Here is a 26,913-nt window from a genome sequence, read left to right as displayed (position 1 = left end):
TTCGGCTCCACCCTGGCCCTTCGAGCCGTCGGCTACTCTCAGGGGACCAAGTTCCCTGGCTCTGCCTCCTTTGGCTCCGCCCTCAGAGACTCCTCTTACAGCAGCTCTGCCTGCCCCTCCCCCAGTGGCTCCACCTCCTGACCCAGTCCCTGCCCTGTGGCTGCCTCCCAGGCCTCCGGATCCATTCCCAGCCCCTAAGCCGCCCCCCAGGCCTCCTGATCGTCCTCCTTGGATCCTTCACCTTCTGCGTCACCCTACCCTCATCCGTCTTTGGGCGCCAGGAGTTGCCCTTTCAAGGGGGGGGGGGGGTAATGTTACAGTCCGTCTCCCTTATGTTCTTGAAGGACTCTTATTTTGAAATTTCCCCTGGACTACATCTCTCATAGTTCACTTCCCTCATCACTTCCATCTGCTCCTCATCATCCTCACCTGTACCATTCCCTCATTTAGTTCCTTGTGTATAAATACCCTCTAGTTTTGTTCATCCATTGTCAGTCCTTGAACTGTTACGTTGTGTAGTTATTTTATGATGTTAAGCTTTATAGTTTGTTCCCCTCCTGCGTTTGTTCCACTCCTGCGTTTACTATTAAATTATTGAAAAGTATCTACTCCTGCATCTACTCTTCCACTCCAAGTACCCAACATTACAATAGTAATACATTTTTAAAATCAAAAGTTGTATATTTTAATGAACTTTAACATGAACTAACAATAGAAAATCTTTTTAAATAGCATTAACAAAGATTAATAAATGCTGTAAATACATTGTTAGTTCATGATACCTATTATATTAACTAATGTTAAGGAATGGAATCTTATTGTAAAGTGTTACCATTTGTTTTTGTTTTTTAAAGATTATTCTTTTCAGTTTCATGGAATTTTGTTATGAAACTGAAATGTAAATCGTAAAATTACTTTTGAGTGTTCTTTTAACGCTGATGAAGGCCTATAAATAAAATTATCCCATCAAGTGGATTTATCTTGGTCAATGTTTTATTTTTTTTATTTTTTTTGCTATTTCCATGCACTTTTGCTCTTTATAAAGTTGCACCACATCAACTACTACTTATAGCTCAATGTTACAAAGACTTTTTCTTCCCTGTTTTTAAAGCTTTTCTGTACCTTACACCTTTAAGCCACTGTCTTACTAAACTACTGACAGGATTTCACACACTTTTCTTTCAAAATGCTGATCATGCCCAATTTCAACCAGACAAGTAAGAAGCCTCATGGCCTGTGCTGACTTAAATCTGCTATTTAATTTGATTTATCTGCTCCTTGTGTCTTTGAATGAAGCCCACTTCATAATTTCAGAGCATAATTTATGATCTGAGCAACAATTAAATCAACAAAAAGGCTTTAAATAATTTACTGAGTGTCATATAAAAAGACTGCTTAATGACGGACCGGTCTTTGAAGTCTGGTATTCGGTGGCCCAATGAATATCATGAATAAAGCGAAGATTTAACTTAAGTTAATTTATTTATTCTTCAACACTGATTTCTTTTTAGGAGAGCCATTTGTGTCATAGAAACATTTTTACTGGATGAGAGGCATCGAGTGGAATGGCTATTTTCACCAACTGTTCTGGACAAGCACCATGTGGTAACATAGGCCACTCAAGTGCATCTTCTTCTATATGACAGATACAACACCCAAAGGCAGGTGACTCTTAGTGGATAAGTAATATGATATCCTTATGAGGCAAGAGTGGGGGTGCAAATAATTAAACAAAAATGGTCATGAAGATGTTTGAAGTACTGTTAAGAATTGAATGTAGGAGAAAGAAGTGCACTGTAATTTTGCCTTCATGCCATAAAGAAATATCCAGATGGTTGCTCCCTGCCACTGAGATACCATACCTGCCTAAACACATGTCTAGTATAGTCTTGTGCCCTTTCCTTTAAGACATAAACAACCATACTCTCCCTTCATCTCCTCTAGTGAACATTTCTAAGGTTTGCCTTCTTTGCCGAACCTAACATTGGTGCATTTCTGGAAAGTAATGCTGAGGCACTAGCTGTGAAAAGACAGTGTTTAGCATTCCGCCTGGTCATTTGGCAGCTGTGCCACTGATATATTCTGAGGCCCCAGTGTAAAATTAATGCCACCCTCATATCAACCTCAGACAGGCAGGCTAATAAGAGCATTGGAACAAACTCCAAACTGGAATCAATTATTCCATATAAGGCACTTTATTTTTAGCTCCATCTCCTTTTCACACTCCAGTGGCCTCAGTCTTTAAACCTAGCTATAAAAAATAATCTAAAACAACAACAATGCTTCTATCATGATAGAATATTTATTAAGCCTAAATTTGCCTAACCCAGAAAGGTTTATAAAGCCACAAACAACAACAAAGCTAAACAAACAAAGGACCTGGTTGGCAGTCATTACACGGTCAGGGTTGGCTGCTAATAAGTGGGAAGTGTGAGGCAATTAGCACATAGTCCAAAAAAGCCCTCAGCAATCCTAATTAAGTCATTTCTAAGTTCACGGCAAAGGCGCTGGGTTCAACCCCCACCCCCCCAGAAAACTGTAGAAACCAAAATAAAAGATCACGGATTGGATCAAATCTTGAAAATGGGTTGTTCAAAAGAAAAAAACAGATTCTGAAATCGGATTAGATCACAAAATCCAATCTTGGTTTTGATCTGGATCAAATTGTCAATTTGTGTTGTTCAAAACTTTTTAGTAAGATTGGGATACTTTTGATCCAAAGAATTATTACAAAATTGTTCTGATCCCAGTAGAAGGGTGGATTTCAATAACAAAAATGTAATAAAACTTTAAAATTAATCGAAAATACACCATTTGTATCATGTAATATATACAAAAATTTAGATTTTTTATTTTGCTCTTGATTAGTTTAACCATTATTGTGATAAAGTATACAAGTAAAGTATAAAGTACACACTGGGCTACCAATTAAGCCTTTCAGTAAAGTGAAAAAGAATAAAAGATTTTGTCCCTATAAATAATCCCCCAAACAGATGTCAATAGCAAAGAAAAATATTTAATTTTAACTGTCATTTGTCACAGTATATTAATTACAATCAATCATCAGAAATTAACCAGTCAAAAGTAGTTTTTAATGATTGCATTCCTTATTGCACGTCCAGTCAGTTCCTCACTCTGAGAGAATGCCGGAGGTTGGTCTGGGTATTCAACAGGCTCAGGTGGATCATTATCATTATCTTCATCACAGAGAGGGGACATTGCGCCTTCTAGCAGTGTTGTGCAGGACAATACAGGCAAGTATTATGTTGCATGCTCCCTGTGGTTCCACTCGCAAGTAGTTAAGGCATGCAAAGCACTTCTTGAGGACTCCATTTAAGCGCTCAATTGTACATCATGTTTTGCAATGAGCAGTGTTGAAGCGTGCCTGCTCAGGTGTGTTTGCTGTAAGAAAAGGGGTCATCAGCCATGGTAGGAGTGGATAGGCACTGTCTCCTAATATTACGCCATCCGGTCTGCTGTTTTGGAGCTCTCTGTATAGAGCACTCTCCCTCAGGATACGTGCATCATGGACAGACCCAGGCCACCTCACGACGCAGTTTGTGATGATGATGTCAGTGTCGCCCACAAGTTGGATGTTGATGCTGTGCCTTCCCTTTCGATTGATATTCTCCCACTCCCTCTCATGAGGTGCTTGTATGTGCACATGAGTGCAGTCAATAACCCCAATAGTATTGGGCATGTTTCCTAAAAGAAAAAGCTTGTGCTTGCTCTCGGCAATCTGGTCATCCTTTGGAAATGAAACAAACTGATTGACTTGGCTCGCCAATGCGATTGACACAGATTTTACCACATCACTGACAGTTGAATTGTTCACTCCTATATTGTCACCAACAACTTGGTAGAAAGTCCCAGTTGCATAGAAGTGCAGAGCAATGAGGACCTGTTCTTCCACAGACAGAGCGTGACTCCTTCGGTTTCTGCGTTGAAGTTTTGGCCTGATAAGGTCTGCAATGTACTTAATATCAGCATTCCCAAAATGAAACCGAGCATACAGTTCCTCAGTGGTGTACTGCTCCAGTGGTTTTGTATGCTCAACATACACACTTTGATGAAATTCTCTCCTTCCAAACAGGTGGTGGCGATGGACAATGCCTGCCACGTCAGTGCCTCTCTGTAAGTCCTCTGAGAAAGGCTGAATAAGACGACTGTGATTGGTCTTTTCAAACAGCCAGCCAGTAAACATAAATTAGCTGATGTGCTTTGGCTTGTGTTCACTTAACTCAATCAAGACCAAGGCCTATAAACTCTACATTCACTACACCAAAGAAGTGGTACCATGGACTCAAGAGAACCTAATGTCACAGTTGCAGAAACCCACGCATTGCTGGAGGGTGTTAGCACCATTATGCCTCAATAGTAGGACGTTTTAATTCTACTAAGGGTGGAGAAGTGTCTAACAAAAAGAAAAAAGCTATTTGGGATGAAATCACCCAAAATGTGAATGCCATGGGGTGTGGCCAGAAGAGGACTACAGAGCAAGTGAAATTTAGATGGAAAAATCTGAAGGCCAGGGCAACAAAGGACCATGCTGAAGCAAAATGCACCCAAACAGGCAACAGGCCCTTTAGGAGAGGTGATTACACAGATGTGGTTCTTGACATTATTGGAGGTAGAAACTCTCAATCTCTGCATGGGATTCAAGGTGTTGTTGGGGACGGTGAGTCCACGACTGAAATGGAAAGTGACACAGATCCTTCTAATGCAGAAGGAGCATTTATTCTGGATCACAGCCCTGTTATTGAGGAAGAAGGTGGATCCTCACAGGTAGAGCCAGTATTATTGCCATAGGAGCTGCAAAAAGAGGCCAGAAGCATTCTTTCCCAAACACAGATGATGATGCCTATAAATCACTTGTTAAACAAGAAACCGAAAGACCAGAAGTACAGATTCATCTGGCAGAGGAACAAGTCATTCTTACCCAACTACAGCAAACCAAAGCAAGACTTGAGATCTGACTCCTAAAAGCAGAGCTTCAAAAAGCTGGACTCTCTACAAATGAAGAGCTCTAAACGTTCTTTATTTTGTTAACTATTGGACAGTTAGCCTTTTAATGATTTAAAACATGTTCAAAATATCCACCATGTATTTGTGAATAATGTATATTTGTTTGTTTGTATTTATTTGTTGTGGCTTAGATGAGGGGTCTGACTGTTTAAAAGAAATTGAAAAAGGAAGGAGATGTTTGTATTGTTTTATTGTGATGTTTTCTGTCTCTTCAAATAAAAACACGTAAAGTGACCCCATGCTGGCTATTCTACCTGTTGTTCTTTACATAGCTAGTAGCCTACACTGTGATATGTAGTCGCATTTAGAGCACTGGTAATCCGGATTTGGTAATCTTGAAAAGTTTGTATCTGGATCAGGGTGATCCAATCCAATGTTGCTTTGAAAAACCGACACAAAAGTAAAATGGATTACCTGATACTGGATAGCAAAACATGGGATTTCCAAATCTGGATCATTCTGATCCAGATTAAACTTTTTGAACAACTGGCCCCAGGTCAAAACACAGGCAATGTGAGATTACTGTATACTATATTATGAACCATGGAATTTAGTTAAGTTCTCTAAATGTACTTTTGCTTCACACATGGTGGAATATCTTTACAAGGAAAGCTGTTTAGTACTTTTAGTCAGTAATCTAATTACAAGTGTTTTCAAATGAACAAATATGACAAACTACAACCAAAATTTCAAATACAAAATAGGTATTTCTGAGGCCCAGCTTTAGCTTAAGCTTGGAATACACATTGGGTCTGTTCCAAAACCTAGGAACCTGCCTCCAGAGGCAGCACTTTAAGACATCAAAGTGCTTTTGCTCATGACTCAAAGGCTGTTCCAAAAAGTTGGTATCTTAATTATGCTGCCTCATAAGATATCTCGATTTGGCCAAATTCTAAGGTATCACCATATGTATCTTTTCCCTGGAAGGCGATCCCAGAATGCAACTTTGAAGTTGCTACCTACTATCTGAAGAGTGTTCCAAATCGCTGTCTTAAGACCCAGATATACTTCATATGAAAATCGAAAAACGAACGGGTATGACGTCATTTAGAACAAAATCTGGCCAAAAAGAAGGTATTTTTGTATTTGTTTCGGTGGTTCGGAACAGCTCGCCTGGGCGAACTTTTAGGAAAACTTCTAACCGGCTGCTAAACACCTTCTTGCTGCTATTAGTCCACGTCATCGGTAGGTGTGACCTGAAGCTCCACCTACTACTTCGTTTACATTTTTCAGTCAGTATTCAACGTGAACACATCAGCATGCAAGACCTTGTCATGCCATTTTTTTTTTGTTTTGTTTAATTAGTCTACAAAAAGGAATAAAAATCTACTCAAATAATCTCATGTGCCATCTGCAGCGAAAGACATTTACACATCTGTCCAAAGTAAGATATGCCTCTCTAATCATCATTCTTTTGTCTGTATTCTGCATATTAACACTCTTTTATACACCCATCTTTGCAGTTGTATCAGTGTCATCATGAATTACAATAAGAGTGTAATCGCCGCATATTATGGCCACGTGTTAGCGAATTATCGTCATGAATTCATAATCTAAACAAGACCAATTAAACATTTTCTACTGCATATATTACTTTAAATCATCATCGAGTGGTTAAAACAACTTTTACAGACCTCATGTGAATTCTACTCATAGAATGAGGCACGAGGTCATTGATAACACATTTTAATGTCACATTAGTTTAGGTTTTACATGTAGCATCCTCATATTTAAATGCTCCTCTAAACACCTCGTGTGGCTGGTGTCTGAATGTTTGCAAACAGTATACAGTTGCTCGGTTGTTTAGGACTTTTTTATACCCCTGAACGAAGAGCGCAGAAGAACTCCTCTGGAAGTACATCGGGGCCTTTATGAGGCTTTATTTCAGTTAAGATGCTGCCATAGAAATAGTTGCCTATGTAAGCAGAAGACGGCGAGGCAGCTAACTACGTTTTGAAACAAACCCATGGATTCTAAAAGAAATGTAGTCTAAATGTAATTTCTTCGAATTAATGAATATTTTTAAAGACACCTTATGTATTTGACAGGTATGGAGAGAACTTACCTGAATGTTTACACCCTTTTGAGGGCAGTATAAGGCCTAAAGCAACCCACATTGAAACTTGTTTTCCTGGATATTTCATAGGATATTTTTTGGCTATTCTGAAGGTATTTTTTTTTTATTTGTATTATTTTTTTTATCTAGACTTTCTAGCTGTCAGGATCCCAACTCTCTAATTGAGTTTTTGTTGGGTAGGGATCCTGTCACCTGTTATTGTGTTTGTGCCTGTCTTGTGTTTTTAGTGTCAGGATCCTGCTACGTGGGTTGGTTGTGTTTATAGTTTTGTGGCTGGTGTTGTGTTACTGCACATGGCTTTGTTGGCTCTTCATTTGCCATGTGCACTCATATCTGTGCTGTCTTAAGTGAAACCTGCCCCTTCGTTTGCCTTGTTATTAGTTTATCTGTTACACCTGCCTTCCTCGTTAACCTCCTTGTTTGCTTCCCTATTTAATCTCCCTGTGTTCTTGTTTTACATGGCTGTTAATGCCTGTTTACAAGGCCTCATTCTGGTTTCCTGCTGAATCCAGTCTGGTCTGTTTGGGATCCATGCAGTCTTGAGGCTTCCCTCCCTAGCCCAGCCAGTTGACTGTCCTCCTGTTCTGGGACTGAGTTTTTTTTTGCCCTTCTGGAAACATTTTGTTGGTTTTGTTTTTGTGTTATGCATTTGGTTAAAGAAACTTTCTATAGCTTCCTGCTATTGGGTCCTCTCTTCCCTTCACAAACCCTGACAGCAGTACACATGTCATACATCTTTGGACTTCATTAGTGTGCAAGACCCACCTATGCAATACTAATTTAAACCATAACATGCATTTATTGGGTATACAATCAATTACTGCTGGGTCTCAATTTTTCATGCTACTGTCATGTGCTCACTGTGTATACTGTTAAGTGCTGTATTATGTCCTGCAAATTCCTGTGTACTACTCATATTGTGGTTATTTCTAGTTAAATAATGGTACAGTTAAAAAATGCAATTGTTTTATATGTAGCACCAGGACCTGTACTGTAAGAGGAACGCCATTTCATTCCCCATGTTCATGCATTAAATGGTTGAATGACAATAAACCTTGACTTGTCTAAAGCTCTAGAATATATTTCCACAAGAAATCTTTAAAAAAATTGCATAAAATAAATCGATAACTTGGCTTAAACTATCAGGTGTATCAAGAAAAAATCATTTGAATTTCAAATTGACTATTGTCATCTTAGAATCCACCTAGAGGGGATTCTATTTTTCCCCCCAATTTAGACAAAAGTGCTTCTATTGTGACTGTCAGTTGTGTAGCCTGTACATAATTTTGTCCTAGCAGGAAAAGCTCTTTTCACTTACCTCCATAGGGAGCTCTCAAGAACTTTGTTGGAGTCTGCATGGTAATACTTTGTGAGAATGAGGATGACCTATGAAGAAAAAATTAAAAGTTTGATTTTAGTTTTATGAGACACTGCTGCATGTATCTAGTTCCACAGACTAACACAGAAGCACAATGTGTTTGTGGTATTAGGAAAAGCACATGTTACCCTTATTTGACAGATTCATCAAACTGTAACCACAGTCCAACAGCTTGCATCATATGCTATGCAAACAATTCTGATTTGTTTTTCAAAATTCAAATCTGAACTCAGACTGACTGTACTTCAGGTGGTTGCTATAGTATTAATAAACACATCAATATGATGCCTAGTTACTGATGGCTTGTGATGTTACATACGCAAGTTTTATCCATTTTGACATCAAACCTGCCTTTTCTTCATACACAGGGAATGTACTGTATAATTTTAAGCTAAGACCAAAATATTGGAATGTTATCTAAAACAGGTTAGGGCAAACTAAATAACTCTTAACCAAATAACTAACTCTTAAGTTCATAACTGTTCCAGATTAAAAACAATGCAACAGAAATGTTACTGAGATGCTAGATTGTGATTTGTCACAATTGATTATTTTTAATTTGTCTTGATGAAGTGTTTCTCATTAAAACAAGATTTTTGCTTATTATGAAAATTTAAAGTATATAGTTTGTGTTCTGTAAATATGGCTCTTCATAATTGATATGCTCAATGTGCATTTTACAGTATTAACAAGCAACATATGGCTTTTCACCCTCATTTATAGGTTTAGTTGCATTTTAAGTATGTTTTAATCCAAATAGGTTTTATAAAAATATTTGTTGTAGGCATTTTTAAAAAGAACATAATATCTTTAAAAAATCTAATTTAGGCTTAATTTAGTCTAAATGCACAAATCCGATCTTTTGACCTACCTGTTTACATTCACTTAAGTCCTAACCGACATGCCTTTACATTATTACAAATGCCAAGCGGCATAGGCTGTTAGTCAGAACTATTTAGCAATGTTAGAGCAACAAACATGGCAAGATTTTACTTGCAACTGTTTCATGGAAATATTGAGAAACAACAAGAAAACAATTAATTATTCAAAGACAGCTCCCTCCATGATTTTTACGTAAGAATTCCCATGCATGCATTCCTAACCTTATCCGAGTGATTTCATAACAAAGCTTGTCTGTCACATGACTGTGATCACATTTATATGCACAACACAGATTAAGGTAATTATTATTTTTATTCCAGAAAGAAGTTTAAATTTCCCTCAGGAATTATTAAACTGCATTTCGCTAAATCTGCACATGTAATTCAACCAAATAATTATCATTGATGTCCTCTACATTATGTTAAAATGTGTGCACAAAATCTGCCTCAAGTGTATCATAAAGCTTTCTGATAAATTTACGGGGCTCCCACCTGTTTTATGCTTTTATACTTGATTTATGCTCATTTTTTTTTAAATGTTTGTAGTCTGATTATTGTCTCCTCGCTGTAAAACGAGTGCCTGACATTTTACACTTGATTGACATCTACCTCCAGAATAACATTGTTATATATGTACAGACATAAATTACAATTATATTTCAGTGGACAGTAATGTCAGAAATATAAGGAGAATTGGATACAAGTGTTTAGACGAAGGTCAGATGTCCAGATATTAGATAAAGTATATATCTGATTTAAAACAACATTTGGAAGTGGCTCATATCGGATCCGCAAAAATCCAATCTTATGCTTTTTTTATGTTTATGTGCAACAATATCCAATCCGTATCAGATGTGATAAATGCAGCCTTATATTGGTTGCTTTCTGTATGCTACAACTGAAATGTTGTATGTGGTACACTGAAAAAATTGCAATTGCAACCTGCAACTGTTCCCTCAAGGATGAATTTCTAATTGATCTAAACCTTAAAACTAAATTTGATTGGTGTAACCAAATTTAGTCAGATTGAAAAATATTTTAGAATGAAATAAAACCAGTTAATTTAAATGTTACCAAACGAAGCATGTTTTTAGGTTACCTGCCAAAGCATTTTTACAGAGCATTTTAGCCAGAGCAAAGCTAAAATCCAGCTTGCTTATGTCAGTAATTGCTTAGGCCAATACAACACAGATGAAGAATACTGCAGCACCACCATATGATTGTTTCTGCAATGTGATTCTACAGCCTGTTTAAAGAAGCATTTTGAGTAAAAAACTAAAAGTTTTTTAATCCTATAGTATTATCTTACTGTTTGTGTAATGGGCTTTGCATTGCTTTCTCTTTTGTGCATTAGGGTACCACTGATAAAGAAAACTTGGCACCAACACAAGTAGAAGACATAACCCATACACATATGTACAAAAAATATTCCTTGCTTTGGTCTGTCTGGCTGAGGTATAAAAGGCAGTGCAAGGTGTATCCCTTAAGGTCTTTCCTATCTTTTATTCATGGTAGTAGGACGCCTGAGTCTGCAGTAACAAATCAGTAGTGTGAGTGCAGGGGGATGACTTGTGTCTGCGTGTGTCCTTCATCTTTTTCCACAGCTTCACACTGTGGGTCTCTGACAGCAAAGCCCACTGGAAAAGCATTGCCATAAAAAAAGGTCAGACAGTTTCAGGGCCTGGCAGAGTGACTGACAGGCTGGTATTGGAATGTGGAAGCGCGTGGACAGGGCCAGCTTCGGTGCTCTGCTCTAGGGATCGGCTGAGAGGGTCATTGCCCCAGGCTTGTCCCTCTCTTTGTAGAAGTGACAGAAGTGCTAAAGGTCAGAAGGGTTTGAGACAAAAAGCAGAGGCTTTTTAACAGTATCGAGGTTGTGCATGGACAAAGAACTATTTTAAGCTTCTACAACGATTCATCGCAAAACTCAATTTGAACAGTTATACCCAAAGCGGTCTATTAAAAATAAAATTATTCCAGCTATAGGTTGATATGCTTTCAATGGTCCCTTTTTATTCAAGCCAGAATAATTTATTTGCCATTGCTCTCAAGGATTCAGTATGGAATGCACTTTAATTAAAAATAAAAAATAAATAAAAATAAAAATTACAATTTGAAAAGTATTTTTTTCTAGGCCAAAGAGTTTGTTTTCACATAAATTCTTAAAAGATTATAAAACATTTTTTATATAGTTCAGCTTCTCTGAACATTGCGTAATATAAGTTATAGAGAGAGATTCATATCCACAAGTTTCTTGGACAACCAATGGGCACCACCAAATTGCCTGTTGTCTACTTCTGGTCTGATTAAAAATCACTGTAAGCTACACACTCTGCAAACCACTCAAACTGACAAATAAAGTACAATTTTAGGTCACATTAAATGTGTGCTGTTGTTAAAAATTATTTAAAAAATTTGAGAAGAACAGCACCTTGCACCCTATGCTGTACACTTCATGCCGAAGAAAGGGGCATGGCATACAGCTTTAAAATGTATGTGTGTTCTGTCCATTTTATTGATAGCAAAGTTAAAGAACTGCACCTCTTTCGGGAGCTGTCCCTGGGTGATGATTGCTTCTCCACAAACCAAGATCTATGGTCTATGCAGAATAATATGCAACAGTATGGAAGATTTTATGTGTTTAATGCATAGGCCTATATATATTAGATTATGTCTGTATTCATTGCTTGAGTCTACTCAACATGATGCTAAGTGTTTGTGTGTTTAAATGTTTAAATTGAATGCAACAATTAAAGTACGAATGGATTTATGAACGATTTTCACAGAAATTCATTCTACTCCTGTTTGAAGAATAAGGCCATATGACTGGGAAAAAAAAAAACAGGCTTGAATCACAGGAGTCCATAAAAAGGTGGCTATCAATAGCCTATATGTAAATGATCTAGCCATAGAATATACCAAAAAAGTGACATTTCTGCACCACTGTTGCCACCATGCAGTATTGCAAAAATAAACATTGTTTTCAAACATATTTCCCGGATGCGAATTTCCGAAACGTAGGACGGCAGGGGAAGAATAATTTATATTCATAAGAAATGCGATACCTGATTGGATGACTCTTCTTACGTTTCGGAAATCCACTTTCTGAATACTCCCCCCTTCTGCCATTGATTGAACAAACAGATAGTCCCACCCCAAACTCATGCCATTGGTCAAAAGTTTGTACTGTTACTGTCTGGATTGGCTGCTCAAACAAACAAAGCAATTTTATAGCCACTGAGACTAGGGATGTGTAAAACTACCAATTTTCATAATCGACTAGTCGGTCGAACGAGTAGTCGGTGTTAAGGATAATGTATAATTAAATTACGTTATGTTCACGTGAACCCGATCAGACGTAATACATGAGCAAAGTGCAGCACTTTAACATGGTGACTAACGGATATTTAAAAAATAAATAAGCTAAATAACTGACCAAAGTTCAGCCATGCAACTCTATGTGGCGCAAGTTCTTATCTGTTAGCCAATTGGCTCACTCAGATGTGAAATGTTAAGCCAATCGACTCGTATGGCATAAACTGATTGGTTCTCTGACTACCCCAATAGGTAACCAATCATCTTGTGTCTCTCACCTTGTATTTTTTTTTTTTAAATGGCTCAGTTTTGCAATTAAGCAGGTTTCTCTACAGCATGCTGCAAGAGTTTTTTCTCTTTGCTCAGTTGGTTTGCTGGGGGTTCCTTCTACCAGCTTGCATGGTAAGGTTTGCTTTGGCCATGACACATAGAAGGGCGTCTTAATAAGGTAAGCCTTAGCCAAATCTGGCTGGCACACATAGCTATCTTAGGTCATTAGATTAAATAAATCCACACAAAGCTAGTTTAAGTCACTGGTTAAATAATCTCCAGGCTTTCCGAGCTCAGGTACACATTACGAGTTAGGTCAATATCGTTTAAGCTATTCGGCTAAGCAGGCCGAGGCACACATATAAATTTAGTTCATTAGCATTACTTCATTTGGCCTGTGGCTTAGGCACACCTAGCTAGCATACACTTGGTGCACATGGCTCTTCAGAGCAGCAGCAGTACAGAAGTCTTGGCAACAGATATGCTTGGTTGGGGGTTTGTTTATGTCTATTTGTGCAGCAGCATGTAACACATGCTAACTCATTATGTATGTGTTTAAGTCTCCATACTTGCTCTGCAGCAGCAGCATAGTAGATCTGGTCTACAAAGACCAATATACTACCAATATGTCATACCCACATTCACATACTACTCTTTCAGTGTTGGCATGACTAAACTATAATAATTTGCTGTGCTTATTAGTGAATAACAGCCAGCACGCAAAAACACTCTCTAAGAAGTTGTGTCTCTCAATTAATTTGATAAATGTGTCCCATTAAAATCACCACCACTAAAAATATAAATTTTATTAGTCGACCCCACTAATCGACTAGTCAGTTGTTGGATGACTAGTCGATTAGTCGACCACCCTGGTACATCCCTAACTGAGACACTGTTTTCAGTTTTTGAGGAAATTATCATCCAGTAGGAATGGCTTCTTTATTAGCTCTGCATATTAAGCTGGGGTAGGAGAGAGTATTGTACAGTAACACTTAAAGAGTTACACGATTATGCTTTAATTTTGTCTAATCATTATCAAAGCTGCATGTGCTTCTTGAGTTTTCCACATCTTATTCATGCTCCTTTGCTTTCTTTCTCCCTCCATCTCTGTCTCTATCTTTCCTAACATTGTCCATCATCAAAACACATATCTGAAAAGCATCTCAAGCCCCCAAAGATCCTCTTGGCTTTTCATGCAATAATTTGTCAGCAACATAACTATTTAGCAGATGTGATCTGTAACTTATTTGAAGAATCATTCTTTTAGTCTGGGAATACCGAAGAAAATAAGAATTACTGCAAACACAGCTGTATTTAGAAGATCTATTATCTCCACATACACTATATTGCCAAAAGTATTCGCTCATCTGCCTTTAGACGCATATGAACTTAAGTGACATCCCATTCTTAATCCATAGGGTTTACTATGACGTCGGCCCACCCTTTGCAGCTATAACAGCTTCAACTGTTCTGGGAAGATTTTCCGCAAGGTTTAGGAGTGTGTTTATGGGAATTTTTGACCATTCTTCCAAAAGCGCATTTGTGAGGTCAGACACTGATGTTGGACGAGAAGGCCTGGCTCGCAGTCTTCGCTCTAATTCATCCCAAAGGTGCTCTATCGGGTTGAGGTCAGGACTCTGTGCAGGCCAGTCAAGTTCTTCCACACCAAACTCGCTCATCCATGTCTTTATGGACCTTGCTTTGTGCACTGGTGCGCAGTCATGTTGGAACAGGAAGGGGCCATCCCCAAACTGTTCCCACAAATTTGGGAGCATGGAATTGTCCAAAATCTCTTGGTATGCTGAAGCATTCAGAGTTCCTTTCACTGGAACTAAGGGGCCAAGCCCAGCTCCTGAAAAACAACCCCACACCATAATCCCCCCTCCACCAAACTTCACAGTTGGCACAATGCAGTCAGACAAGTACCGTTCTCCTGGCAACCGCCAAACCCAGACTCGTCCATCAGATTGCCAGATGGAGAAGCGTGATTCGTCACTCCAGAGAACTCGTCTCCACTGCTCTAGAGTCCAGTGGCGGCGTGCTTTACACCACTGCATCCAACGCTTTGCATTGCACTTGGTGATGTATGGCTTGGATGCAGCTGCTCGGCCATGGAAACCCATTCCATGAAGCTCTCTACACACTGTTCTTGAGCTAATCTGAAGGCCATATGAACTTTGGAGGTCTGTAGCGATTGACTCTGCAGAAAGTTGGCGACCTCTGCGCACTATGCGCCTCAGCATCCGCTGACCCCGCTCTGTCATTTTACGTGGCCTACCACTTCGTGGCTGAGTTCCCAATCACTTCCACTTTGTTATAATACCACTGACAGTTGACCGTGGAATATTTAGTAGCGAGGAAATTTCACGACTGGACTTGTTGCACAGGTGGCATCCTATCACAGTACCACACCGGAATTCACTGAGCTCCTGAGAGCGGCCCATTCTTTCACAAATGTTTGTAGAAGCAGTCTGCATGCCTAGGTGCTTCATTTTATACACCTGTGGCCATGGAAGTGATTGGAACACCTGAATTCAATTATTTGGATGGGTGAGCGAATACTTTTGGCAATATAGTGTACGTTTTTCCCCCATTGCAGGCTATGGCGAAAGACTTTATATTCTAGGGATGAATAAAACATTATCAAACTGTGGATAAGTGGACTCCATTCACCTAACATACTGAAAACCATTGGATTTGCACTTTTCCCATACAGAAACCACACACCGAAGAAACCAGCAATTGTTAACTGAAGGATGTATTTCTACTTAATCTAGCCGATAAAAAATACTTTCGTTGGTGTAAGCTTATTTGTCAAGTTGATTAAGTCAGATTAAATAACAGTGTTAATTTAAATGTTAACACATGGGAGGAACATGGACGCCATGCGAGGTTTGGACGTGTGAACTTTGTGCACTTTGCTAGTTTTAATACTATTAATGTCATAAACCGGTGAGATTCGATACACTCTGTTCCTAACTGTTCTAGGAGGACAATATATCAAAGAATTCAAAATCCTCAGGCTTTGGAGACATTAAAAGACACTTACGTGCTCAAGCTGACACCCCCGAGCAGCAGGCCGCGAGCCAGGGAGCCGATTTGGTAGGGGAAGTACAGGAAATTCGGACGAGAAATGTTGAACATGTCGGCAATGCTGACGAAGGTCGCTGCTGACTTGGAGGATCTTGCTGTAATAGGCTGATCGATCACTGCCATGGAGATGTAACCATCTCAGTGAATTTCAACAGTGGGGGATGTCGAGAAATAGATCGATTATCTGGAGTCATCGGAGAGGGAATTATCTGCTAATCCGCTAGCGACTAAGGTGGATTTGGAGCATGTCTGGGAGAAGTTGGAGGACTTGGAGAACCGTAGCCGGTGGAATAACATCCGTATTGTTGGAATACCTGTGGCCAAAGAAGGTCAGGATATGGTGAAATTCCTGGATGGGCTCTTTCCGAGTCTGCTCGAAATAACAGGCCATAAGCTGGAAATCGAGCGAGCTCACAGGGTTCCGGCTCGGCGATCCACTGAGGGATCATCCGATAAAGATCTCGTGTTACGCAAGGCTTTGGAGTAAAGGAAGGCTTTCTTCCACAGCATTTTGTTGTTCCCAGACTTTGCAAATTCGAAAAGAGAGAAACGTGATCAATTCAAGGAATGCAAGAAACCCTTACATCAACGGAAGGTCGCTTCACTATATTCCAAATGTAAAATGTTAATATGAGTGGATTGTCTCTCACCACGTGGAATGTGAATGGGTTGGGGCACCCCATAAAAAGAAGTAAGGTTATTTCTCTTATTAAGCGTAAGAAATATGATATTGTGTTACTTCAAGAAACACATCTTTCCCCGCAGGAAGCTGAAAAATTTGGGAAGATATGGGGTGGACATGTTTTCTTTAGTACTGGCTCAAGTAAGAGCAGGGGAGTCATTACACTGATAAGTAAGCATCTACAATTCAAATGTCTCAGACAGATTAAAGACAAATTAGGAAGAGTCATTATAGTTTTAGCAGAAATTTAGGGGCAGAGTCTTATTTTGGCTAATATTTATGCACCTAACGTTGATGATCAGGGATTTTTATAGATTTTGCAGGGGTGTTGCAAGCTGCTGGCACCCCTCATGATAAAATATTGAGAGGAGATTTTAATCTTTTGATGGACTCAGTCCTTGATCATAGTGAAGCAAAAGTGTGTAAGCCCCCTAGAGCAACACTGACGCTTCACAGGATCTGTAAAATCTTGGTCTTACAGATATTTAGAGACTTTTGAACCCATCTGATAGGACTATACATTTTTTTTCATCAGTCCATAAGATTTATTCTAGAATAGATTTTTATTTTTTTTTTATATCTAAGTCCCTCAATTCATCTGTTGTTGACTGCTCAATGGGAAACATTTTAGTCTCAGATCACACCCTGGTGAGTTTAGAGGTGTTGCCACATATGGAGAAAAGGAAATCATGTACTGATGTTGCCGCTTTAATGTATCCCTTTTGCAAAATCCTGAATTCCAACAAATGTTAAAGGCTAAAATCAATGTTTATATGGAGACCAACTGGTCCTCAGTATCCTCTGTGGGCGTGGTTTGGGAGGCACCTAAGGCGCTTCTTAGGGGCCGGATCATACAGTATGCCTCATTCACCAAATAATCCAAAGCACAAGAACTCGTGGAGTTGGAAGGGAATATTAAAAGTGCAGAGGTAGATCTGAAGCGCCGAATGTCATCTGATGGCCCGACTGAAATACAGATATAATACTATTTTGTTGCGGAAGGTGGAGTTTTGGCTATTCAAGGCAAGACAGTTATACGTTGAGTCTGGAGACAAGGCAGGAAAACTTCTGGCTAGATATATAAAACAGAGAGAGTCTTTTTCTACCATTCCCTCAGTGAAATCTGCTGGTGGTGAAATATTTACCTCAGCCATTGATATTAATAATGCTTTTAAAGAATTCTATCTTGATCTCTATAGTACCACGTCTTTGTCTACTGATGAGGATATTAGAAACTTTGTGGAACCATTAGAACTTCCTAAACTGACGGCTGAGCAAAACAATTCTCTTAATTCTGATATAACCTTGGAGGAGCTTGGCGAGGTAATTAAGGCCTTGCCTACAGGCAAGGCTCCGGGGCCAGATGGCTTTGCCACTTAATTTTTTAGATCTTATGCTACAGAATTGGCTCCACTTTTGCTAGAAGTTTATACGGAATCATTAAAGAATGGAAAGCTGATTCTTTAAAAGGACAAAGATCCAAGCGAGTGTCAGAGTTACCGTCCAATTTCCCTGATCCAGCTAGACGTTAAATTTTGGTTAACCGATTAAGTAGTTATGACATCTCTTATACATATAGATCAGGTGGGGTTTATTCGAGGCCGTTGCTCTTCTGATAACATTAGGTGTTTCATCAATATCATGTGGTCAGTTGCGAATGATCAGTCTCCGGTCGCTGCCATCTCACTTGACGCTGAAAAGGCGTTTGGTATGGTAGAATGGGATTATCTTTTTAAGATTTTGGAAATGTACGGGTTCGGGAATACTTTTATTGGTTGGATTAAGTTCCTTTATAGACACCTGGCAGCGGCGGTACAAATGAATGAATTAATTTCAGATTATTTTACTCTGGATAGGGGCACCCGGAAGGGTTGCCTTCTTTCTCCATTATTGTTCTGTCTTTCCCTAGAACCATTAGCAGCTGCGATAAGAAAGGAGGATGATTTTCCAGGGGTGGTGGCGGCAGGTGTGGCGCATAAGCTTTTGCATTACGCAGATTATATTTTATTATTCGTCTCCGACCCCACTAGATCTATGCCTTACCTCCACAGAAATATTAATTCCTTTTCCAAGTTCTCGGGATACAGAGTTAATTGGTCTAAATCTGAAGCTGACAGTTTACTGCCTGGTAACAGCTTTTCAGCCGGGCTCCTTCCAGTGGCCCAAACAGGACATTAAGTATTTGGGTATTTTATTCCCAGCAAATTTGTGTGATTAATTTAGAGTTAATTTTGACCCATTAATAAAAAGGTTTTTGAGTGATGTGGGCAGGTGGGCTTCATTACATTTATCTATGATTGGGAAGGTTAATGTTATTAAAATGAATTGTATTCTAAAATTAAACTACCTGCTACAGTCTCTCCCTATAGATTTCCCCCTCTCTTATTTCAAGCAATTTGATAGCATAGCGAAGTCCTTCATTTGGAATGGTAAATGTCCCAGATTACATTTCAGTAAGTTGCATAGGCCGATTGACAAATGTGGGCTAGGCCTACCCAAGATTTATGCATTCGGTCTCAGATATTTGGCTCATTGGTCGCTTCCACCTGAGAGAGCCCCTCCCTGGTTTTATATCGAACAGGAAGTTCTTGCCCCATTTCGCCAATGCAAAGCCTTTCTATTAAACTAATTGGAGAAGTTAAGTTACACCCTGTTATCTCGCATTTGCACTCGGTATGGACAAAAGTGTCCAGAGTGTTTAATTAGGACATTTATTTAATTGCCTCGAGCATATGGCTGAACCCAAAATTATGTATTAATAAGTCCCCTTTCTGCTGGTCAGACTGGATTGTGAGGGAGGTTAATATACTCGGTGACCTGTATGAGAGTGGAGTGTTGAGATCCTTTGAAAATTTGGTTCAACATTTTGCGATTTCCCAGATCTCAGTTCTTTAGGCATTTACAGCTGCGCCACCTGCTCTGTACTATTTTGGGGAGTAGCATACACCCCCCCTAAAGTGGCAGATACTCTGGGAGTGATTACTGCTTTTGGAAAAGGTCGTGAGGCATCAGTGTATTACTCCCTGCTAATTCAGAGTCTGGGGGACGGAGCTTTAACTTCTATCAAGAGATTATGGGAGAAAGATTTAAACTTGGTATTGGAGGAGGGAGTGTGGTCTAGGATTCTAAAAAATGTCAAGTCTACATCTAGAGATGCAAGGGTTCACATTATGCAATTCAAGATTTTACATCGATTCTATTGGATCCCCTCTAGATTGTATACGCTTGGCCTTAAAGACACACCCACCTGCTGGTGATGCCAATCAGAAGATGGAGACACAACCCATGTTTTTTGGTGGTGTGTTAAGATCCAAGAATTTTGGTTGAAGGTTCAGATTTATGTGTGATGTTTGGGCACTCAAATTTCATTTTGCCCCAGACTCTGTATTTTACGTGATGGGTGGTCATCAATATAGGGTATAAACACATAAACAATTGGGTCCTAACCAGTGTTATGACTGGCAGACAAATTGTTTTAAGGGGGTGGAAGTCAGCTGGAGCGCCCTCATTTCAAGAATGGTGCATGGAGATGGGGAGGGTGGTGGCTTTCGAGAAAGCATCATGTAGAAGGCTGGGGAATTGGGATTCGTTTGATCGGAAATGGGGCAGCTATTTGTCGTTTTTGGAGGGCTCTCGGGGAGGGGCAGTGGAGGGAGAAGTTTAGCTTTAAATGTGTGTGATTATTATTATTTTTGTGTGTGTGTGTGTGTGTGTGTGTGTGTGTGTGTGTGTGTCTATAATCATGTGTGATCACAGGGATGTTGTTGAGGGTCAGGGTGGGGTTGGGAATTGGAAAGGGGAGGGGTAATGGGGTGGGGGTAAATGTTGATTCTGTGTATATTATTTTTTGCCCTTCTTTGTTATCTATGTGAATAAAAAAAAATGTTAATGTTAACACATCAAGCACATTTTTTAGGTTATATCACAAAACATTTTTACAGTTCAGAAAGTGTCATTACCAGCATTAATTGGATACTGGAGGCAATGTTGCCCTGTTGATCAATGCAGACACCATTTGGACAATTCCTGTAGTTTTTTGTTACACCAGTGATGTTCACTGAGCTGAAGCTAATACAGCAATGATTCGCAGCACATTACAGCTCTGTTAAAACACACTATTGACATCAGGCTGCACAGCGATCACTTTTCACAGTCTACCCAGGGGGCCGAGTGCCCTCATATGAGCGTCAGATGGTGGCCTTTGGATAGAGTGTGTTTGCACCCAGCTGTCTGCAGTACAACACTAATGAAGTACTGGGAGTAAAGCCTTTCACTCACTGACATAAAGCAAACACAGACGATGTAGTATGAGGACAAGAACAACTGTGGATAAATGTGGAGCAAAGCACACTGAACTCATTATTACATTTATATCAGCATCAAAGAATAATCATCACACATTTTAGTTTGAGTCATAACATAGCTGACATCAGCTCAGAGTGAGGGAAAGTGATAACTTCCTTAATATACACTCTCTGGTTGCCAGGAAGTCCAATTATGGAAAACAATACAATTTAAATGATAAAATGTCTTTTACTTTCCAGAGGACTGATGACAGTCCAAGCTGCATGGGGTGAAAAAGTAAGGTTTTAAACAAAGATCATGTCCATCATGTTCACCACTTCAGACAAAAAATTTAAATTCTGTCATCTTTTAGCCACCCTCATGTGTTTCGAAACTTGTAGTATTCGCATGGTAATAAAGAACACCCTTATGACTTTCTTTGGAGTTATTTATAGCAGAATCTCCAAGCTGCTCTTTTCCATGCAATGAAAGTGAATGGTGACCACAGCTGTCCAGCATGATTTTCAGTGAACAGCAGCTTAATTTCAGTCTGTCCTCCATATAAAGCTATCATATGGCTTCAGAAAACTTGGAATATAGTGAACAAGTTGTAAGTACTACGGTAATGATGCTTTTTTTTGTTTTTTGGTCACCATCCACTTTCATTGTATGAAAGAAAGCAGCTCAGGCATGCTGCCTTAAATTTTTAGAATAAAGTCATACAAGTTTGGAACGCAATGAGGGTGATTAAATCATAACTGAATTTCCATTTTTGGGTGAACTATTCCTTTAGCAGCACTGTGTGTGTTTAAAAGCAATAATCTGACGAGACTGAAGCTTTTCCACAAACCTCAGCAGTGATCCCTGTGGACTTGTCACATCACTGTCCTGCATAAAAGCAGATAAATGCCTCGAGAATTACAGACTTGGCTTGCCAAGATATGGAAAGCATAAAAAAATACCTCTCGTAGCCTTTCTCGGCTGAATCGCAGAAGCCTTTATGCATAAATAATTTATCCAAAAGTCGAAGGTTTTTCTTTCAGTGACATAAAATACATAAAATCTTGTCACTAAAGAAAAGACAGGCCCAGAGTTTGTCGCTCCAACTGCTCAGTTGTGAGATGAGGGGTCATAGTTCTGCTTGTGTGGAAAATGATTTCTGTGGCTGTGAGTAATGGCGATAGAGGCAGGAGGACAGGTAGCCATCAATCAGTCGACGGCACAGTAACAGACAGACTCTCTCTCTGAGACCTTTTGAGTAAAAGAGCTGTGATCCCAATACATTTACCAACATACTGGCCCTCATCCCAGAATATCAGCTTGGCAAGCTGATTTTAGCTACAACTAAATCTCAGTCTTGAAATATCTGCAGCGCATCACATGCTGAGAAAGGCTGCATTTTTCTTGAAAGACAGCAAGTACAGTTCCTTCGGATCAGGCTTCTGCAGGGTATCTTTTATGGACTGCATAAATCTGGGACTAATGGAACCTTTTCACAGACTGTGAAAATGCATTTCCGCCTTATTTAGGAGCGTAAATCTTGCAAACTTTTTTAGATTTTGAATTTTTTTATTTTTTTTATTTGTGTAAATTTATAACATTATACTTTGCATTATATTACCCTGGAATAAGTTTTAAAAAATGAGTTAGCACAGCTGCGATGAGGTTTCTAACAGCTGCTGAGGGAGTGACAGAATATTTGGCCTCTTTCTCTCTTCTGACTGCTGTAATCCATCACTCTCTATTTTTTACTTTTTTGGAAAGCTTTTTCTTTTGCTGTTGGGCGAAACGGGTAAGCAAAAATTATATTTGCTGTGGTCTCCCATTCACCACTATACAAGTTTACCCTGCTATCGTTCACTTCCGCATTTCAAACCCGTATACTGTATGTGAAAAGAGTCCATTAGAGAAGAAGACAGATTGCAGGCACACAGGACAGTGTGAATCCTTAAAAATTATGATGTAAACTACAGTATGGATGCATTAATTGCTTGGTTTATTAGTCTGATCTCATTATTATACTTAGCTATTTGTATGTAACATTTAAATTTACATATTGGTACATTACTTTAGATGGACGCTGAAAAGTACAATATGGATGCATTGCATCTAAAGCGTTTTTTTGTTGTTGTTTTTTTTAAGTATTTACAGCTTTAGACACATAAAAAAAAAATACAAATAATTTATATTATTAATATATTTACAATTGAAGTCAGAAGTTTACATACACCTTAGCCAAATACATTTAAACAATTCCTGACATTCCCTGTCTTAAGGCGGGTGCACACTGTATGATTTATAATAGTCCTTTACGATTGTTGCTTGTCAGACTGTACGAAATGAACGCATTGATATCGCCGTGGCACACTGTGCAACATTATGTCAGATTGCACGATATACATGTAGCCGACTGTTGTCCCAATCGTCCCGATCAGTGAATGTGACTCACGTACGGGAGTGTTGCGGAATAGAAGCGAAACGGTGAAATTTGCCCACCACGGAGAAGCATTTTTTTTCTCTCTCTGAAAGTCAGGACATCAACATTTCTGTTGCTCCAATACCACTCCATCACGAGCGTAGGCTAACATTTATAAGAAAGACAGATTTTGTCAAACAGGCCTATAATAAGACAGCTTGATCACAAATACAGAAAATTACAGATGTTGAGAATGAACGTTAGTGCGGGAGGTAGCCTACAGTAATAATGAGCTACCACAAGCAAATATTCATTGTGGAAATAAAAAGACTTGTGGCCCGAAAAATTACAAACTTCACCGTTCACATTGGAGAAAACAAAAAAGGTGGGTTATAGTACATCTTCCTCCTCTTTTAGATTAGTAACCTATAGGCCACGCAAAATTTCGAAAATTCATAAAGGCTGATAATATAGCACGCTTGCAAATTCCCTATGGACGATGCACAAACATGACATAGATTTCTATAATTGTATCCAACTGTATTTGCTGATTTGGATTAAAACATCCAATAAATACTTACCAGTATAAATTGTTCAATCTTTCTATTTTATTTTATTTATTTATTTATTTATAAATCAAATTGGAGTGGTGTGAATCTTAACTAAAGAAGTTTACAGACGTTTAAAGTAAATGTATTAAAAATAAAATAGTAATTAAAATATTGTTGTAAAGAAAATGCATGATAAATGTAAAGAAAAAAATCATTTATTTATGATAAATGAGATGACGGCATGCTTTCCCGGGCAGCCGCGAGCGTCGCTCAAAGCCACGTCCCATATAGTTTCTTTCTTCCCGGAAGTCCATGAAGAGCTGACAAGGTCGTGGGAGGCACTTTTTACTGCCCGGTCCTGATCTTTCAGCTTCCCCGCCCTCACTACCCTCGATGGTGGGGCGGCCAAGGGCTATTCGGCAATCCCCCTGGTGGATAAAGGCGCTCGTGGTGCAACTATGCCCGCAGAGCGCCGCCACCTGGCGCAGAGCGCCACCACCTGGCACAGGCGCCCAAAGCTCCCGTCCAAGGCCCGTAGGTTTACGTCGTCTCTGACAGCCAAGGTCTACGGTGCTGCTGGACAAGCTGCCTCCGCTCTGCACACCATGGCTCTCCTACAAGTCCGCCAAGGCACTAAAGGAACTGCACGAGGGTAGTTCCGCCCCGGGATTGATGCAGGAGCTGCGCTCGGCGGCCGACCTCGCTCTCCGGCGACAAAGGTCACGGCGTGGTCTCTCGGGCGGGCAATGTCCACCTTGGTGGTCCAGGAGCACCACCTTTGGCTCAACCTGGTCGAGATGGGAGAGGCCGACAAGGCACGGTTCCTTGCTGCCCCCATTTCCCAAGTTGGCCAGTCCGGCGACACTGAGGACTTTGCCCAGCAGTTCTCAGCAGTGAAGCAGCAGACGGAGGTTATCCTGCACATCCTGCCCCAGCGTGGCTCAAGATCCTGCACCCTGTCTGCTCGTCACCAAGGGAGTCCCACTGTGGTGACTGCACTGGCCCCGCCGCAGCCCGCCCCTGCGGCCCGGCCCCGGCGTGGAGCCCACTGCAGGAAGCAGATGCCACCCGTCTCTCGGCCGCCAAGAAAGGCTTCGAAGCGCCCCTGAGAAGGGCGACTCAGGGACAACGAAACCCACTGCTCTGGAGCTGGTAAGCAGACCACTCCATCCCCCGGTCGAGAACCGGGAGGAGAATCTTTTGTTACCTTTGCATTTAATTGCGCTGCATGCCCAAGTGGCTGCAGTACCCAAGAGTTCAGCAAGAGCGGTTTCCTTGTTCCCTGGGTCACATATCCGGTGTGCACGGCCGTTATCACAACCACCGTCCACCACTCTATTTGGTAGGTTTGGCGCTCCAGCTGCGGTCTCCCCGCCCCTGAGCGCCCATCTGTGGTATAAATCCGCCCCCGATGTGACAGTCTCCACGGGTCACGAGGACAGGCCTCTTCCTCCCCCGTCCCAGGCTGTTCCGGGGGTGGTCACAAGGAGCCAGGTAAGCACTTCATTGTCTCTGAACTCAGCACGGCCACGACACAGTGTGGCACCTCAGGCTCCACCCCGCCGCGAGGCCCCACCCGCCAGTACGTCTGACGAGATTGTCCCTTCCTGAAGAAGGGGTTTTACAGCCCCTACTTCATTGTACCGAAAAAAGGCGGTGGGTTGTGGCCAATCTTGGACCTGCGAGTACTAAACCGGGCTTTACACAGACTCCCGTCCTAGATGCTGACACAAAGACGCACTCTAGCGAGTGTCCGGCATCAAGATTGGTTTACGGCGGTAGACACGAAGGACGCGTACTTCCACGTCTTGATTCTAACTCGACACACACCCTTCCTGCGGTTTGCATTCGAGGGTCGGGCGTATCAGTACAAGGTCCTCCCTTTCGGTCTGTCCTTGTTCCCTCGCATCTTCACGAAGGTCGCAGAGGCAGCCCTTGCCCCGCTAAAGGAAGTGGGCATTCGCATCCTCAACTATCCCGATGGTTGGCTAATCCTAGCTCACTCTCGAGATGTGTTGTGTGCACACCGGGACCTAGTGCTCTCGCACCTCAGCCGACTAGGGCTTCAGGTCAACTGGGAAAAGATCAAGCTCCTCCCAGTTCAGAGCATCTCTTTTCTCGGTTTGGAGTTGGACTCAGTCTCGTTGATGGCGCGCCTCACGAACAAGCATGCACAGTCGGTGCTGACCTGTTTGAAGGCATTCAAACAGAAAACATCGGTTCCACTGAAACTTTTTTCAGATGCTCCTGGGACATATGGCATCCTCAGCGGTGGCCACTCTGCTCCGGTTGATGCATATGAGACCATTTCAGCACTGGCTTCAGACTCGAGTCCCAAGATGGGCATGGCACTGCGGGACACATCGCGTGGCCATCACGCCGATCTGTCACCGTCTCTTCAGCCCTTGGACCAACCTCACGTTTCTACAGGCAGGTGTTCCCCTAGAGCAGGTCTCCAGGCTCGTTATGGTCACGACAGACGCCTCCAAAATGGGCTGGGGCGCTGTTTACAATGGGCACGAAGCCGCCGGTTTATGTATAGGCCCGCGGCTGCATTGGCACATCAACTGCCTCGAGTTGCTGGCAATTCTGCTTGCACTGCAGAGGTTCCAGCCATTGATCCAGGGCAAGCACGTGTTAGTTCAGACAGACAACACGGCAATGGTAGCGGTATGTCAACTGTCAAGGCGGTCTGCGCTCTCGTTGTATGTCACAACTCACCCGCCGTCTCCTCCTCTGGAGTCAGCAGCACCTCAAGTCGCTGCGAGCCACTCACATCCCGGCCGACCTCAACACTGCAGCGGATGCACTGTCACGGCATGTTATCCTCAGCGGAGAGTGGAGACTCCACCCTCAGGTGGTCCAGCTGATCTGGAGTCGATTCATACAGGCATAGGTAGACCTATTCGCCTCCCAAGAATCCTCCCACTGCCCGCTCTGG

General features: G+C 40.9%; 1 protein-coding gene across 7 annotated transcripts in view; it reads right to left on the bottom strand.

Moving 5' to 3' along the window:
- Window positions 1-26,913, bottom strand: part of sorcs2 (sortilin-related VPS10 domain containing receptor 2) — a 283,640-nt gene that overhangs the window by 166,963 nt on the left and 89,764 nt on the right. For all 7 annotated transcript variants that reach the window (XM_051719980.1, XM_051720016.1, XM_051719989.1 and 4 more), the window contains exon 2: window positions 8,421-8,488. In XM_051719980.1, the coding sequence (XP_051575940.1) occupies window positions 8,421-8,488 (68 nt within the window). The remainder of the gene's footprint in view (window positions 1-8,420; window positions 8,489-26,913) is intronic.

The sequence above is a fragment of the Myxocyprinus asiaticus genome, chromosome 2 (assembly GCF_019703515.2).
Source record: "Myxocyprinus asiaticus isolate MX2 ecotype Aquarium Trade chromosome 2, UBuf_Myxa_2, whole genome shotgun sequence".
Lineage (NCBI taxonomy): Eukaryota > Metazoa > Chordata > Actinopteri > Cypriniformes > Catostomidae > Myxocyprinus > Myxocyprinus asiaticus.
This window is presented reverse-complemented; position numbering and strand designations above follow the sequence as displayed.